Genomic DNA, 15310 nt, shown 5'->3' with positions numbered 1-15310 from the left:
AGCTTAGGGGCAAGAACACCACCCAGAAATTGGTCAAAGGGCTGTAGAGTTAGCAACTACCTGGTTGCAAGAGACACTGCAACCATCGTAAATATGCGCCAGTTGCCAAGTGTCCGAATTCTGATCAAATGACCGTGGGGGATGCTGCAATGGTCATAAGTGCGAGGACCGATCATAAGTCACTTTTTCCAATGCTGTTGTAACTTTGAACAATCTCTAAACGAATAGTTGTAAGCGCCATCTGAAGTCCTTTTACAACTCTTTTCTCTCCAATGCATTTATAATTACACCGATTACCTAATGTGCAGTAACATCACTCTACATATCACATATTCAAATATTTCTCCATTGACCTTTCATTTTATGCAAAATTCCTCTTTCTGCACTCCAAGTATCCAGATGGCTTCTCCTGTGTCGATTCTTTTGTTTCATCTATTTTCTACCTGGCTACACCATGAATTTAGATTCTATCCCGTGTGGATTCTTTGGTGCATCATATATTGGCCACTCTGACAGAAGCTCTTTCCGCACTCCGGACACTGATACGGCTTCTCCCCTGTATGAATTCTTTTGTGGGTCATAAGGCTGCTATTCTGACTGAAGTTTTTCCCACAGTCCGTGCATTCAAAAGGTTTCTCCCCGGTGTGGGTCCTTTCGTGACAAGTAAGGGCACTGTTATGACTAAAGCTCTTTCCACACTCCAGACAACAATATGGCTTCTCCCCTGTGTGGATTCTTTTGTGGGTCATTAGGCTGCTGTTCTGACTGAAACTCTTTCCACAGTCCAAGCACTCAAAAGGTTTCTCCCCGGTGTGGGTCCTTTCGTGACGAGTAAGGGCGCTGTTGTGACTAAAGCTCTTCCCACACTCCAGACAGTGATATGGCTTCTCCCCTGTGTGGATTCTTTTGTGGGTCATCAGGCTACTATTCTGATTGAAGCTCTTGCCACAGTCCGTACATCTAAAGGGCTTTTCTCCTGTGTGGATCCTTTCGTGGTTCGCAAGGTGACCCGTCATAGTGAAGCCCTTTCCACACTCCATACATTTAAATGGTTTCTCCCCTGTGTGGATTCTTTCATGGATCCTAAGTTTTCCTCCATGACAGAAGCCCTTTCCACAGTCTACGCACTTGTAGGGCTTCTCCCCGGTGTGGGTTCTTTCGTGGCGAGAAAGCGCGCTGTTGTGGCTAAAACTCTTGCCGCAGTCCATGCACCTAAAGGGCTTCTCCCCCGTGTGGATTCTTTCATGATTGATCAGATGACCCCTCACCGTGAAGCCCTTTCCGCACTCAGCACACTTAAATGGCCTCTCCCCTGTGTGGATTCTTTCGTGGATCCTGAACTGAGCTCTCTTGCAGAAACTTTTTCCACAGTCCACACACACATATGGTTTCTGCCCACTGCGGATTCCTTCGTGCTTTGCAAGGTCACTGCTCTCACCAACGCCCTCTCGACACTCTTCGCTCGTGGTGACGTGGGCTTCTGCGCCTCCCGATGGGTCCGAAGTCGGTCTTCCGTTTATTTCGCAGTTTTTTTCCTGACCGTTTGATTCCTCTTGATTGGCAAACGTCTCTTTATCCGCTTCATTTTGGGCTGCTGGCAAGAGTGCCACACTCTCCTCCTCCTCATTTTCTGTCTCCTGTTCACAGGCTGCTTTAGAAAACAAAGAAAAAGGGGAAGAAAAAAAAATATTCTGAGCAGAAACAGAGGCTGGCATTAAGTTTACCACAAAAACAAGCTGTATGCACACGGAAGAAGGAAATATCCTGAAACTGTAAAATGTTATGTGGGATGTCTACGGAGGTCATAGTTGTCCCAAAGAAGCTTTTTCACGAGGCAACTGGACTTCGTTTTTTCTTTGAAGACGTTTTGCTTCTCATCCAAGAAGCTTCTTTAGCTCTGACTGGATGGTGGGGAATGGAAGGATTTATACTCCTTGCAGACAGCTGGTCATTTGCCTTCTTTTAGAGAGTCGTTGAGGCCACCTGGAGTTTTGTCTGTGTCCTCAGGGTCACCTGAGTAGTGCAAATGGGTGTGGAGCCTTCTAGGGTGCAAGGAAACAGCCAAGGGCAGGAAAACATTCTGCAGCCATTTGCACTAATCAGGTGACTCTGAGGACACAGGTAAACCCCCAAGTGGCCTCAACGACTCTCTAATAGAATGCAAATGACCAGCTGTCTGCAAGGAGCATAAATCCTTCCATTCCACCATCCAGTCAGAGCTAAAGAAGCTTCTTGGATGGGGGCGGGGCAGGGGGCGGAGTAGGGGTGGTGCCAGTTTTTCGGCACTCAGTCTCTAAAAGGTTCGCCATCACTGATCTAGGCGCACAATAGGCGCAACAGGTCTTGCCACATGAAACCACTACTTGGAGATCTATCCATGTGTACCATTCAAAATGATGCTCAATACCCATAAATCCTGACATGGCTTAGGACCAGTACAGTGTAAAGGCACCTGTCCAGCCCAGATGATTGGGGAACTCCTGCTCCACCTGTTGCACCTTGCAGGCGATCAGGGAACACCTGCAAGGTGCAACAAGTTGGGGGTTCAGGGGGCAGGCATCCTTTGGGGGACTCACCTGTTTTTAGAACAGCTTACTTTCTGCCCCACTGAGATACGGGTTGCTCCCATTCTCATGGCCTTCTTAAAACTTATCTAGAAGGGTTTTTTTTGCAATTGATAAGTTTGCAACCATCAGCCTCAGAATGTTTTACTAATGTGCATTGTGTTTTATGTTGCATTATCGACTCGGAATGTTGTGTATCATCTAGACTCCTAGTAGACTGAGGTGATGAATGTCACATAAAGAAGGAAACTAAGCAAGTAAGCAGAATGTCTTTTTCCAACTGGAAGACGTTCTCCAAATACTTCTGACTACAAAGGTATTCCACAAATGAACACAACACAGAACAAAGGAGGGGCCCTTACCCAGAGCTGTCACATTTTGGGAATTTTCCAGCATGACTTCCCTGTGCAAAGCTTTTTGGTTAGGATCCAGAATCTCCCATTCCTCCTCCACAAAATACACAGCCACCTCCTCAAAAGACACTGAACCCTGAAAGAGGAAAACAAAAATATTCTTTAAGAGAAGTCCCAGGAGGAAGGAATCTGAGAGGCAGATGTAAACACACACACACACACACACAGAGTGTATATATATGCATTTAGAGCACATTTGAGACAGATACACACACACATATATAATAATAATAATAATAATAATAATAATAATAATAATAATAATAATAATAATAATAATAATAATAATAATAATAATAAAGTTGGAAGGGACCTTGGAGGTCATCGAGTCCAACCCCCTGCTCTGGCAGGAAACCCTACACCATTTCGGAAAAATGGCTGTCCAGTCTCTTCTTAAAAACTTCCAGTGTTGGAGCATTCACTGCTTCTGGAGGCAGGTTGTTCCACTGGTTAATTGTTCTAACTGTCAGGAAGTTTCTCCTTAGTTCTAGGTTGTTTCTCTCCTTGATCAGTCTCCATCTGTTGCTTCTTGTCCTGCCTTCAGGCGCCTTGGAGAATAGCTTGACTCCCTCTTCTTTGGGGCAGCCCCTGAGATACTGGAACACTGCTATCATGTCCCCCCTTGTCCTTCTCTTCGTTAGACTAGACATACCCAATTCCAGCAACCGTTCCTTATATGTTTTAGCCTCCAGTCCTCTAATCATCTTTGAGCGCAATATCTGAGAGGCATATACTTACACATACACACACACATATATGCATTTAGAGTGCAACATTTGAGAGGCAGATATATACAAATACATATACACACACATACATATATGTGCATTTAAAGCTCAACATTTGAGAGGCAGATACACACACACACACATATGCATTTTAAGTGCAACATCTGAGAGGCAGATATATACATATACATACACTATATCTGCCTCTCAGATGTTGCGCTTTAAATGCATGTGTGTGTGTGTGTGTGTGTGTGTGTGTGTGTGTGTGTGTGTGTGTGTGTGTATGTATCTGTTGGGTGGAGCACCCGGTCTACCAAATATAAATCAGTCTGTTCTACGTTCGCTCCAATCTAGGAGCATGTTTTGCAGGCAGACATCACATACTGTGAATACTGTAAATTCAAAATGTTGTGGCTGACAAAGAGTTAGTGGGAGACTAGTATAGCTATTTCAAGATCTCTAGCTCTCATCAGCTAGTCATACCCCTCTGGGATTTGAACCTGGGCAGCTTGCATGTTAGGCAACTGTATTAACCTTTTGAGCCACAGGTTTCTCCTTACTCCTGTCAGCAGAAACCAGGGAGGATATATATCTTATCTATTGGGTGGAGCACCTGGTCTACCAAATATAAATCAGCCTGTTCTGCGTTTTCGCTCCAATCTAGGAGCATATATATATCTTGAATGTTTTTTTGATACACCTGTCGGCCCAAATATGGGAGGAAGAAATCTGATGAGAGCTAATCAGCTCGAAATAGCTATTCCAGTCCCCCTTTAACTCTTTGTTAGCAATCCAAATTTTTTTAGCGAATATATATATTTGACTGATACCATTCTGCCCGACCAATTTCATTTCTTGTTCATATCCTTCCCAAATCCCTTATGACAGAAGACATTTAACATTGTTTGAAGGATTTTAACACAGCAGATTTGCCCCATACAATACTAATTGCTAAGCTGTTCTGCTTATGAGCATGTTTAAAGCTATCGCTATGCTTATTCACTGATATAACTTGATTTGACAGAAAGCATGTGCATTAGAACAATAAACTATAAGTAAGAGTAAAAAAATGTTTCCTTGGGGGGTATTTTTTTGGCCATTTTATAGCTGACAAGAAACAAGAAAAGGAAAAAATCATTTCATTTCCATCAATAAACTACTGGTCTATTAAATTAAATCTTGACTGCATTAGCTTCCCATGCTAAAAAGCAACCTTTGTGTTAATTTCCATGGCAGGGATTTGGGACACCCCCCATCCCCCAAATTCTCTCCTGTTATGAAGAAACTTCCCCTACCTGAGATGGAGTCCCAGATGCTGTTTCTGCTTCATCGCAAATGGGAGATGTTTCAGGGATAACCTCCAATGCCTTTCCATTCCCTACGAGCAAAAAAAAGGTGTTGGAAATGGAATATTTTAAAGCTGTGTGAATGTCTTGTGGGGAGCTTTATCACCCTATCAAACCTCATTCCTGTCTGCTGACAAAATATCTGATTGTCAAAAAAGTTCATGAAGGAAAGAAGCGATGGCTCCATTGCTTCTACCGTGTAAGATACCTTCACTTAATTTCACTTATACTTAATTTCGTTGCGAGTTACACAATGACAATAAAGATATTCTATTCCAGGGGTAGGCAACCTCGTCTCTTTTATGACTCACGGACTTCAACTCCCAGAATTCCTGAGTATGCTGACTCAGGAATTCTGGGAGTTGAAGTCCGTGAGTCATAAAAGAGACGAGGTTGCCTACCCCTGTTCTATTCTATTCTTCACTTACATTGGGAGGTGACCTGAGTTGGATCCTCCTCAGACATCTTCCCAAAGAATGGTTCCTGAGAAGAAGTGGACACATCTTCCCTTTCTTTGATTTGTGTTGAGATCATCTCCGTCAATGCTTCTGGCAGCTGAAACACCGGACAGAAGGGGGGAAAAAAATGGAGGAGCTATGATGAAGACACACAGGGTAGATGGAATTCTTTTCATCTGCCCTCTAACCTTGAAACTTCCTCTCTCTATCCTTGGGGTGAAATTGGGCTTGGGTTTCCTCTTGTTCCTGTAGAACAGAGTTCCTTTTCCAGGTTGGCGGCCTGGAGGGAAGAGGGGACGGTTTTGTGAGAGGAGCAGGAGCGTGCGCACGCACAGTGCACGCGGACAAGCACCCGTTGCTTGCGAGAGTGGGGCCAAGAGCACTTGTGATGCTTGTACGAGTGAGGCTGAGTACCCCTGAGTCAGGCCCTGAGGGGCCACAATGCTCGTGCAAGTGGGACCCAAGCACCCACAACCCTCGCATGAGTCAGGCCTAGAGCACCTGCAAGTGCACAAGTGGGACTGTGCACCCACACACATACTCAAGTGTGCACCAGCCAGCCACTCACGCGGCCCGGTTGTGAATAGGCCACGTACCGGTAGTGGGCCACAGCTCACAGGTTGGGGACTCCTGCTGTAGAATAATAATGGAGTTCTAGCATTGGGAGGCATCTTGGAGGTCTTTTAGTCCACTCCTCAAACATTCCAGATAAACATGAAGAACAGTTGCAAGAATTGGGTAGGGCCAGTCTAGACAAAAGAAGGACTAGAGGTGATACAATAGTGGTATTCCAGCATTTGAAGGGTTGCCACAAAGAGGAGGGGGGTCAACTTATTTTCCAAAGCACAAGAAGGCAGGACAAGAAACAAGGGATGGAAACTAATCAAGGAACCAACCTAGAACTAAGGAGGAATTTCCTGACTGTGAGAACAATTAATCAGTGGAACGACTTGTCTCCAGAAGTTGTGGGTGCTTCATCCCTGGAAGTTTTTAAGAAGAGACTGGACAACCACTTGTCTGAAATGATATAGGTTCTCCTGCTTGAGCAGAGGGTTGGACTAGAAGACCTCCAAGGTCCCTTCCAGCTCTATTCTGATTGATTGAAATGGCTGCCCAGACCTTGACTTGGAAACCTCCAGTATAGAAGCACGCACCTCTCCAGGGGACAGGCTATCCCATATCTCTCAAAGGGATGAAATTCCTCCTTTATTTTGACCTTGTATCTCCTGTTGTAAAGATAGATATGAAGTATTCCTTGTCCCACAGAGAATCGATCCATACCCACCTGCCTTTGACAGCCCCTAAATTTTGGAAGGCTGTTGCCATGGTTCCCCAGCTCCTTCTCTTCTTCAGATGAAACATGTCCTGTTCTTTAGCTACTCTTTCTAGGATTTAAACTCTATCCCCTCAACCTTTGTTGTCCTTCTCTGCCCGTTTCCAGCTTCTCAACATTCTTCTTGCATTGTGTCAATCAAAGCTGGAGCCAGTGCAAGTATCCCAGGTATGATCTGACTACTACAGTATAAAGCAGAACAATAATTTCTGATGATCTCGGCATGTATCTTTATTGATCAGTCTAAGACTGCATTGGCTTTACTAGCAGCTGTAGCAAATTGCTGACTCCTACTTAATTTGTGAACTACCAGGACGCCAATATCTTTCTACCAAGTACTCGTGCTGGGCCAGGTATTTCCTGTTCCGTAGCTGTGCGTCTGTTTGTTTCCTACCTAAGTGATGGGAGGGAAAAGTCAAATATAATCTTCTCATAGAGTGGTAAGGACAGTTGAGAAGATTATAGGAAGCCCACTTCCTGTGATTCAGGACACACTGCTTATAAGCGCTATGAGCGCTTGAAGCATTGTTACAGACCTCTCACACCCACTTTACAGTCTGTTTTTGTTGCTTCCCCTCTGGGAAGAAGTTTTGAAGTATTTCTAGCAGGACTACCAGATTCTGTAACAGCTTTGTTACCTACGCCTTCCGTCTGGTAAACTCGCAGGATTCGTATTTCTCGCCATGTATATGTATACATCCGAACTAGACTTACCGGTATGTTGTTTCTCTGGGCCACATATGTATGTGTGTGTGTATGGGTATTTTTTTAATTTATTTTTTGTGATATGTTTATGCAGTGTATATTGGAGTTGGTTACCCTTTGAGAGCTGTATGCAATGAAACCTCATTTTAATGTATGCTGATTAGTGTACATTTAAAGTGACAATAAAGTTATTCTATTCTATTCTATTTTTATTTCTATTCTACTCTATATTCTATTCTATTCTATTCTATTCTTATTTCTATTCTATTCTATTCTTATTTCTATTCTATTCTATTTTTATTTATATTCTATTCTATTCTTATTATTTCTATTCTATTCTTATTCTTATTCCTATTCTATTCCTATTCCTATTCGATTCCTATTCTTATTTCTATTCTTATTTTTATTCTTATTTCTATTCTTATTTCTATTCTATTCTATTCTATTCTATTTTATTCTGTTCTGTTCTATATTATTCCTATTCCTATTCCTATTCTATTCTATTCTATTCTTATTTTTATTCCTAGTCTATTCCTATTCCTATTCGATTCCTATTCTTATTTCTATTTCTATTTCTATTTTTATTTTTATTCTTATTTCTATTCTATTCTATTCTATTCTATTCTATTCCTATTCTATTCTATTCCTATTATTTCTATTCTATTCTGATCTATTCTAATTTCTATTCGCATGAAGTAATAAAAAGTGAAGCACTTCATAAAACAAGGGAATGTCTTGTTCTTCCTCCATGCCAAGATAAAATCTCATACCTGCTTCTCTACTTGCCCCTCCTCTGTTGCTTGACTGAGGAGGAAGCCTTCGGCCAGGGCCACAGCCTGGGAACAAGTCTTCGCTCCACATTCCCTCACCCAGCTCTCCATCTCTGGGGGCAGGACAGCCAGAAACTCCTCCAAGACCACCTTGTCCACCATCTGAGCTTTGGTGCTGCTTTCCGGCTTCAGCCATTGATGGCAAAGCTGATGCAGTTGGCTGCAAGCCTCTCTAGGCCCCCTGGCCTCATGGTAGCAGAAATTCCTGAAGAACAAACGATGAACGTCAGAGCTGATGACTTCCTCATGCAGGATCTTCGGCCTGGTGCTTTCCCACAACAAACTACCGGATCCATCCTCAAAAGCAGCAGGGCCTTTGGTGGCTTCCATTCCTGCTGGACTCTCAACGTCCATTTTGTCTTTTCTACTCCAGTGTAGTTTCCAACAGGGCAAAGGACCTCCCGCCTCTACAAAGTTGCGTTCGCTTTTAGAGGCGAAATTGCACGAAGAGGCTGCGGATGAATCTCCTAAGGACACGGAGTCATTTATCTCCCAAAGCAAAGATCTGGTGCGTGAAGGAAGATAGTCTAAGAAAAAGAGACAAATAATTCAAAACCACACAGGATGACAGTCCCATCCAGATGATTAGTTGATTAGCCTACAGTCCCCTAATCAACAAAGATGATTAGGGGACTGGAGGCTAAAACATATAAGGAACGGTTGCTGGAATTGGGTATGTCTAGTTTAATGAAGAGAAGGACGAGGGGCGACATGATAGCAGTCTTCCAGTATCTCAGGGGTTGCCCCAAAGAAGAGGGAGTCAAGCTATTCTCCAAAGCGCCTGAAGGCAGGACAAGAAGCAATGGGTGGAAACTAATCAAGGAGAGAAGCAACCTAGAACTAAGGAGAAACTTCCTGACAGTTAGAGCAATTAACCAGTGGAACAACCTGCCTCCAGAAGCGGTGAATGATCCAACACTGGAAGTTTTTAAGAAGAGACTGGACAGCCATTTGTCCAAAATGGTATAGGGTTTCCTGCCTGAGCAGGGGGTTGGACTCGTGACCTCCAAGGTCCCTTCCAACTTTTTTATTATTATTATTATTATTATTATTATTATTATTATTATTATTATTATTATTATTATTATTATTATTATTATTATTATTATTATTATTATTATTATTATTTGCTTCAGCGCCATTTGATTATATAACAAATAGCTTTGCAGAACCTGTAGCTTTTTTTCCTCCTGGTATGGGAGACAATAAACATATGAAGAACTGTTGCAGGAATTGGGTCTGGCTAGTCTAGAGACTGAAAATCAGGCTTGTCAGATGCTATATTTTTTCTGACCTGCTCTATGGAGTAAAGAGTTGGTCTCTGACAGAAGGCCACCTGAAGAGACTAGAAGCATTTGAAATGTGGATTTACAGGCGGCTTTTATGTATAAGCTGGGTTGACAAGATCAGAAATGAAGAGGTGATAAGCCGCCTGGGAAAGCCAAGGGAAATCATCAAAACCATTAAAAAACGAAAATTAGAATATTTCGGACATGTGATGCGACACCCAGAAAAATACGGCATACTTCATTTTAATCCTCCAGGGAAAGATTGAAGGCAAACGAGGTCCAGGCAGAAGAAGAACATCGTGGCTTCAAAATCTAAGGGACTGGTTTGACAAAACTCAGCAGCACTTTCGTGCGGCTGCTGATAAAAACAGGATCGCCAACGTCCGATAACGGATATGGCACAACAACAACAAGAAGTCTAGAGAAAAGAAGGACTATGGGAAACATAATAGCAGTAAGGTAGTCCCCGACTTACAACGGTTCACTAGTGACCGTTCAAAGTTACAGCACTGAAAAAAGTGACGTATGACCATTTTTTTCAGTGCTGTTGTAACTTCGGTCACCAAATGAATTGTTGTAAGTTGAGGACCACTTGCATAATTAGGTCTGGAGCAATGGGTGCAGGGGGCTTGCAATATTGAGAGCTAACCCCCCACCCCACAACAATCCAGGCTTGGCCTCTCCCTTTAGGATCCCCATCAGGGAAACATGGTTCCCTTCAAACTTATGAAGGCTTTATACCATTCTATAAAGCCTTAGTAAGACCATATCTAGAATACTACACTATAAAAAAAGATGTTGAGACTCTAGAAAGAGTGCAGAGAAGAGCAACAAAGGGGATTAGGGGACCGGAGGCTAAAACATAGGAAGAACGGTTGCAGGAACTGGGCATGGCTAGTCTAGTGAAGAGAAGGACCAGGGGCAACATGACAGCAGTCTTCCAATATTTGAGGGGCTGTCACAGAGAGGAGTGGGTCAACCTATTCTCCAAATCATCCGAATGCCAGACAAGGAACAATGGATGGAAACTGATCAAGGAGATAAGCAACCTGGAATTAAGGAGAAACTTACTAACAGTGAGAACAATTAAACAATGGAACAGCTTGCCTCCAGAAGTTGTAGGCCCTTCTTCACTGGAGGTTGTTAAGAAAAGACTGGACAGCCATCTAACTGAAATGGTATAGGGCAGGGGTAGGCAACCTCGGCTCTTTTATGACTCGTGGACTTCAACTCCCAGAATTCCTGAGTCAGCTATGCTGACTCAGGAATTCTGGGAGTCGAAGTCCACGAGTCATAAAAGAGCCGAGGTTGCCTACCCCTGATATAGGGTCTCCTGCTTGAGCAGGGGGTTGGACTAGATGACCTACAAGGATCCCCAGCAGGGAAGCACCCTTCAAACAAACTTCAAACTTACTAAATTTGAACCCTTCAAGTTTAACCAAGCTTTATACCACTTTTTTTCAGTGCTGCTGTAACTTTGAATGGTCACTAAATGAACTGTTGTTAAGTCAAGGACTATCTGTATTGCAAGCTTTCAAGAAGAGATTGGACAACCATCTGTCTGGAATGATATAAGCCAGGGTCTCCCGCTTGAACAGAGGGTTGGACTAGATGACCTCCAAGGTCCCTTCCAACTAGGTTATTATGTACTCTCTCTCTCTCTCACACACACAGACACGCACACACACACACACTTGTTCCCTTCAGGTGGGAGGCGCAGACTGGACCCTCCCTGGATTTTATGCTCCATCAGCAGCATCCGAGATAAAGAAAAGGGCCATGTGGGGAACAGGGAGGTCGGGGTGGGGTTGGGGGGGCAGCTAGCAATTGTTAGGATTGTGGGAGGCGCTGTGTCTCGCCCGGGGATCTGCAGCCCCTTCCCCTTTCCCACGCAGGGCTTCTCCCCCCATTCCTATATTCTGCTGCTGGAGGGCAGAAGGGAGCCTTTTTTCCCCCCAGTCTTTCTCAAGCTCCTTTCCCAGATTTCCCGGAAAGGCACTTTAGTGCATTTGGGGTTTGGTTTCCACGAGGCTTTTCCGCGCGTGAAACTCACACTCGCGTCTCCGATCCTGGCAGAAACTCCCGCGCCTTGCCTGGCTCCAAGTAGCTCAGCAGAAGGCGAACGAGCCCTCCTTCCTAGAGAGGCAAGACGCTCTGGGCGATTTTTTATTCTTTTAACCTCTACCTCTTACCTAAGAAAAGATTCCCGGTTCGCAAAAGAGTGGCGGAGCCCGCCCACCCACCCAAGAAAACTCTCCAGGCGCATGCGCTGCTCATTTCTGAAGCTAGAGGCTACCAGGACTCTTAAGGGCAAACGGGGCGGGGTCGCCCTATGTTAAGGGGGCCTTACAGCCTTTTAGTTTTTACAGCTGCTGCTGCTGCTGGTCTGAAGGAGTTGTGGCTCCTTTTGTGGTTCTCAGGGTTGTTTCCAATTTTTTTCCCTTTACTGGAAGAAAGCAAACGCTTCCAACAGGGAATTTTAAATGTCAATCAATCAGAAGAGAGCTGGAAGGGACCTTGGAGGTCTTCTAGTCCAGCCCCCTGCCCAAGCAGGAGACCCTGTACCAGGGGTGGGGAACCTTGGCTCTTTTATGACTTGTGGACTTCAACTCCCAGAATTCCTGAGTCCATGCTGGCTCAGGAATTCTGGGAGTTGAAGTCCACGAGTCATAAAAGAGCCAAGGTTCCCCACTCCTGCCCTATATACCATTTCAGACAAGTGGCTATGGAATTCTGGGAGTTGAAGGAAAGGGAAGGATGAATCTCTTCCAGTAACTCCCCAGGAAAAGCTTTTCCAACTTTATCCCTTAGCCAAGGCTGCTGGCTCTGTACTGAGGGCTTATACACTAGGAACTGACTTTATCTAAAACAGTGTTTCTCAACCTTGACAATTTTAAGGCATGTGGACTTCAACTTCCAGAATTCCACAGCCAGCATTGCTGGCTGTGGAATTCTGGGAGTTGAAGTCCACATGCCTTAAGATTGTCAAGGTTGAGAAACACTGATCTAAAACCCAGTGGATGTTAACAGGGTCAACCATTGAAATCGGACAGTGGTGTTTCTGACCCCACAATATTCCATCTGTCTTCCCGGGGCAAATGCCTGGCTTATTATTCTAGCAAGGACAGGTTATCCTTTTCTCCCCACCCGCTTCCTAAAAATATAAGTACCTGTTTCTCTACCCCAGTGATATGCAGGTTCTGAGGTTCTCCAAATCTACAGTTTTATTTCTTTGTTACGTCATCGCTGCGCATCAGTTTCGTTCATTCCTTGGCCAAAGATCTCCAGTGAATCACCATTTTCCCCCCCTCAAAGTAGCAAGATGGGTGATTTCACTACTGTCCCTCCAAAACCTAAACATAAATACACACCTTACTTCCACTCTGAGGCCAAAAGAGCAAGCAGTTCATTACAGATAATCCTTAACGACAATTGAGTGCAAAACTCCTGATGCTAATCAAGGCAGTTGTTAAGCAAGTTTTGCTTCATTTAATGAGCTTTTTTTGGGCCAGTTAAGCAAATCGTGGCAGTTAAGTGAATCACGCGGTCATTAAGTGAATCTGGAACAACTTGCCTTCAGACGTTGTGGATGCTTCATTGGAGGTTTTTAAGAAGAGACTGGACAGCCACTTGTCTGAAATGGTATAGGGCAGGGGTAGGCAACCTTGGCTCTTTTATGACCCGTGGACTTCAACTCCCAGAATTCCTGAGCCAGCATGGCTCAGCTTGGAAACCTCTCCCTTTCTCCTCAGCATGGCTGGCTTAGGAATTCTGGGAGTTGAAGTCCATGAGTCATAAAAAGAGCCAATGTTGCCTACTCCTGACCTATACAATCTTCCTCCTCATGTCAGTCTCTTTAGCGGCAGTTATTCCACTTTCAAAATAACTTAGTTTGGCTTTTGATAGTTGTTTCTAACTTTATTTTACATTTCGTGGTTATTTCAAGATCAAAGCAACGCTGAGGAGTTGTACAGTTTGATTCAGGCACGTCTTTCAACCCCTTTCATTCCGGCTTACTTTCAAAACCATTTTTACTTCTTTCTTTTTTTCCAGGGAGAGCTGCAGGATGTAAGCAACGCTCTTGAAGATTTTGTTTAAGTCTGGCTGCTTTTCAGAATTATAAACTCCTACTCCCACTCCTCTCCCCCCCAGCCCTTGCAGCACAGCCAAACAGGATCGGGTCTGGAGAAGATCTGCACGATGGTACTGGCTCAAGCTGACTCCCACGCCCCATTTGCCAATCAATGCTTCCCTGCCCCCAAACCATGCAAAACACCTCCAAGGATTGGCTGAAGGCTAAACACTCTTCAGTGCCCAGATTTTTTTGAGGGGGAGGGAGGTGAATAGAAAAGGGGGACTTCGCAGAAGCCAGAGAGAAGTACAATCCAGAAATCTGATTGAGTTGTTCAATATTTCTGCAATCAATACTTTTTCTACACCTCTCTCTCTTTTTCTCTCCCACCCCCACCCCAAAAGGTGCTTTTTCAGGTGACAACTGGACTTTCTTGTTTTTCTTTGAAGACGATTTGCTTCTCCTCCAAGAAGCTTCTTCAGCTCTGACTGGATGGTGGGGAATGGAAGGATTTATACTCATTGCAGACAACTGGTCATTTGCCTTCTTTTAGAGAGTCGTTGAGGTCATCTGGAGGCTTAACTGTGTCCTCAGGGTCAGCTGAGTGGTGCAAAAGGGTTACAAGAAGGCTCCACATTTGCATTACTCAACTGACCCTGAGGACACAGGTAAACATCTAAGTGGCCTCAATGACTCTCTAAAAAGAATGCAAATGACCAGCTCTCTCTCTCTCTCTCTCTCTCTCTCTTTCTTTCTCTCTCTCTCTCTCTGATGAATTTTATCCCTGCTTTCAATTTCACAGCCCTCCTTATTGACCCCTTGCTTGTGTGACCCCTTCGATGCAAAGACTGTTTGCCATTCACACCCCAAACTCTTCTCAAAATACAAACATTTAAAGCTTCGCCCTTCTTGGTGGGGGGCGGTGGGTGTTTTGGCTTCCCAAACAAGGTTAGACATCTCCTCTTTTCACAGGGCTTCCCCTCAAAGCAGGCTTTGATATCAAGACTAGACCAAATTGATGACTCGGCTTTCACAATCAATGCATTTATACGGTTGGTCCCCCGCGTAGTGATTTCGGTAGGCGGGAAGGTTATCACTGACCACGAAGCTTTTCCCGCACTCCGCGCAGATGTAGGCTTGCTCCCCCGGGTGATCCCGTTGGTGCCTATCGAGGCTGCCCTTACGACTGTAGCTCCTTCCGCAGTTCATGCACTTGAAGGGCTTCTCCCCCGTGTGGGTCCTCTGATGTGTGGTCAAGATGGATTTCAGGCTGAAATATTTCCCGCATTCCAGGCATTGATAGGGTTTCTCCCCCGTGTGGGTCCTCTTGTGCCTCTTGAGGCTCCCGCTACGATTGAAGCGTATCCCGCACTCGGAACACTTGTACGGCTTCTCCCCTGTGTGGGTTCTCTGATGCGCGGTCAGAGTGCCACTGTCGCTGAAGCTCTTTCCGCATTCCGTACATCGATACGGCTTCTCCCCTGTGTGGGTCACGCGGTGCCGGTTGAAGTCTGATTTATATTTGCACATCTTCCCACACACGGGACACTTGATCCTCCACTTCCCTTGGCG

At 44.6% G+C, this 15310-nt stretch overlaps 1 protein-coding gene across 1 annotated transcript; it reads right to left on the bottom strand.

Moving 5' to 3' along the window:
* Positions 1-467: 467 nt before the first annotated feature.
* Positions 468-15298, bottom strand: LOC107299816 (zinc finger protein 436-like). The gene is made up of 8 exons (XM_015829154.2): positions 14750-15298; positions 13043-13049; positions 11859-11967; positions 8318-8582; positions 5480-5606; positions 5001-5083; positions 2927-3053; positions 468-1648 (listed from the first exon to the last, which is right to left on the bottom strand). Exons 1-8 carry the CDS (start codon positions 15266-15268, stop codon positions 468-470), a joined length of 2418 nt encoding a protein of 805 aa, XP_015684640.2. The 5' UTR covers positions 15269-15298.
* Between the last annotated feature and the right edge of the window lie 12 nt (positions 15299-15310).

This window comes from Protobothrops mucrosquamatus, unplaced genomic scaffold (assembly GCF_001527695.2).
Source record: "Protobothrops mucrosquamatus isolate PMUCROS unplaced genomic scaffold, P.Mucros_1.0 scaffold5534, whole genome shotgun sequence".
In the NCBI taxonomy this organism is placed as follows: Eukaryota; Metazoa; Chordata; class Lepidosauria; order Squamata; family Viperidae; genus Protobothrops; species Protobothrops mucrosquamatus.
Note: the sequence above shows the minus strand (reverse complement) of the source record. Positions and strands in the feature narration are given on the sequence as shown.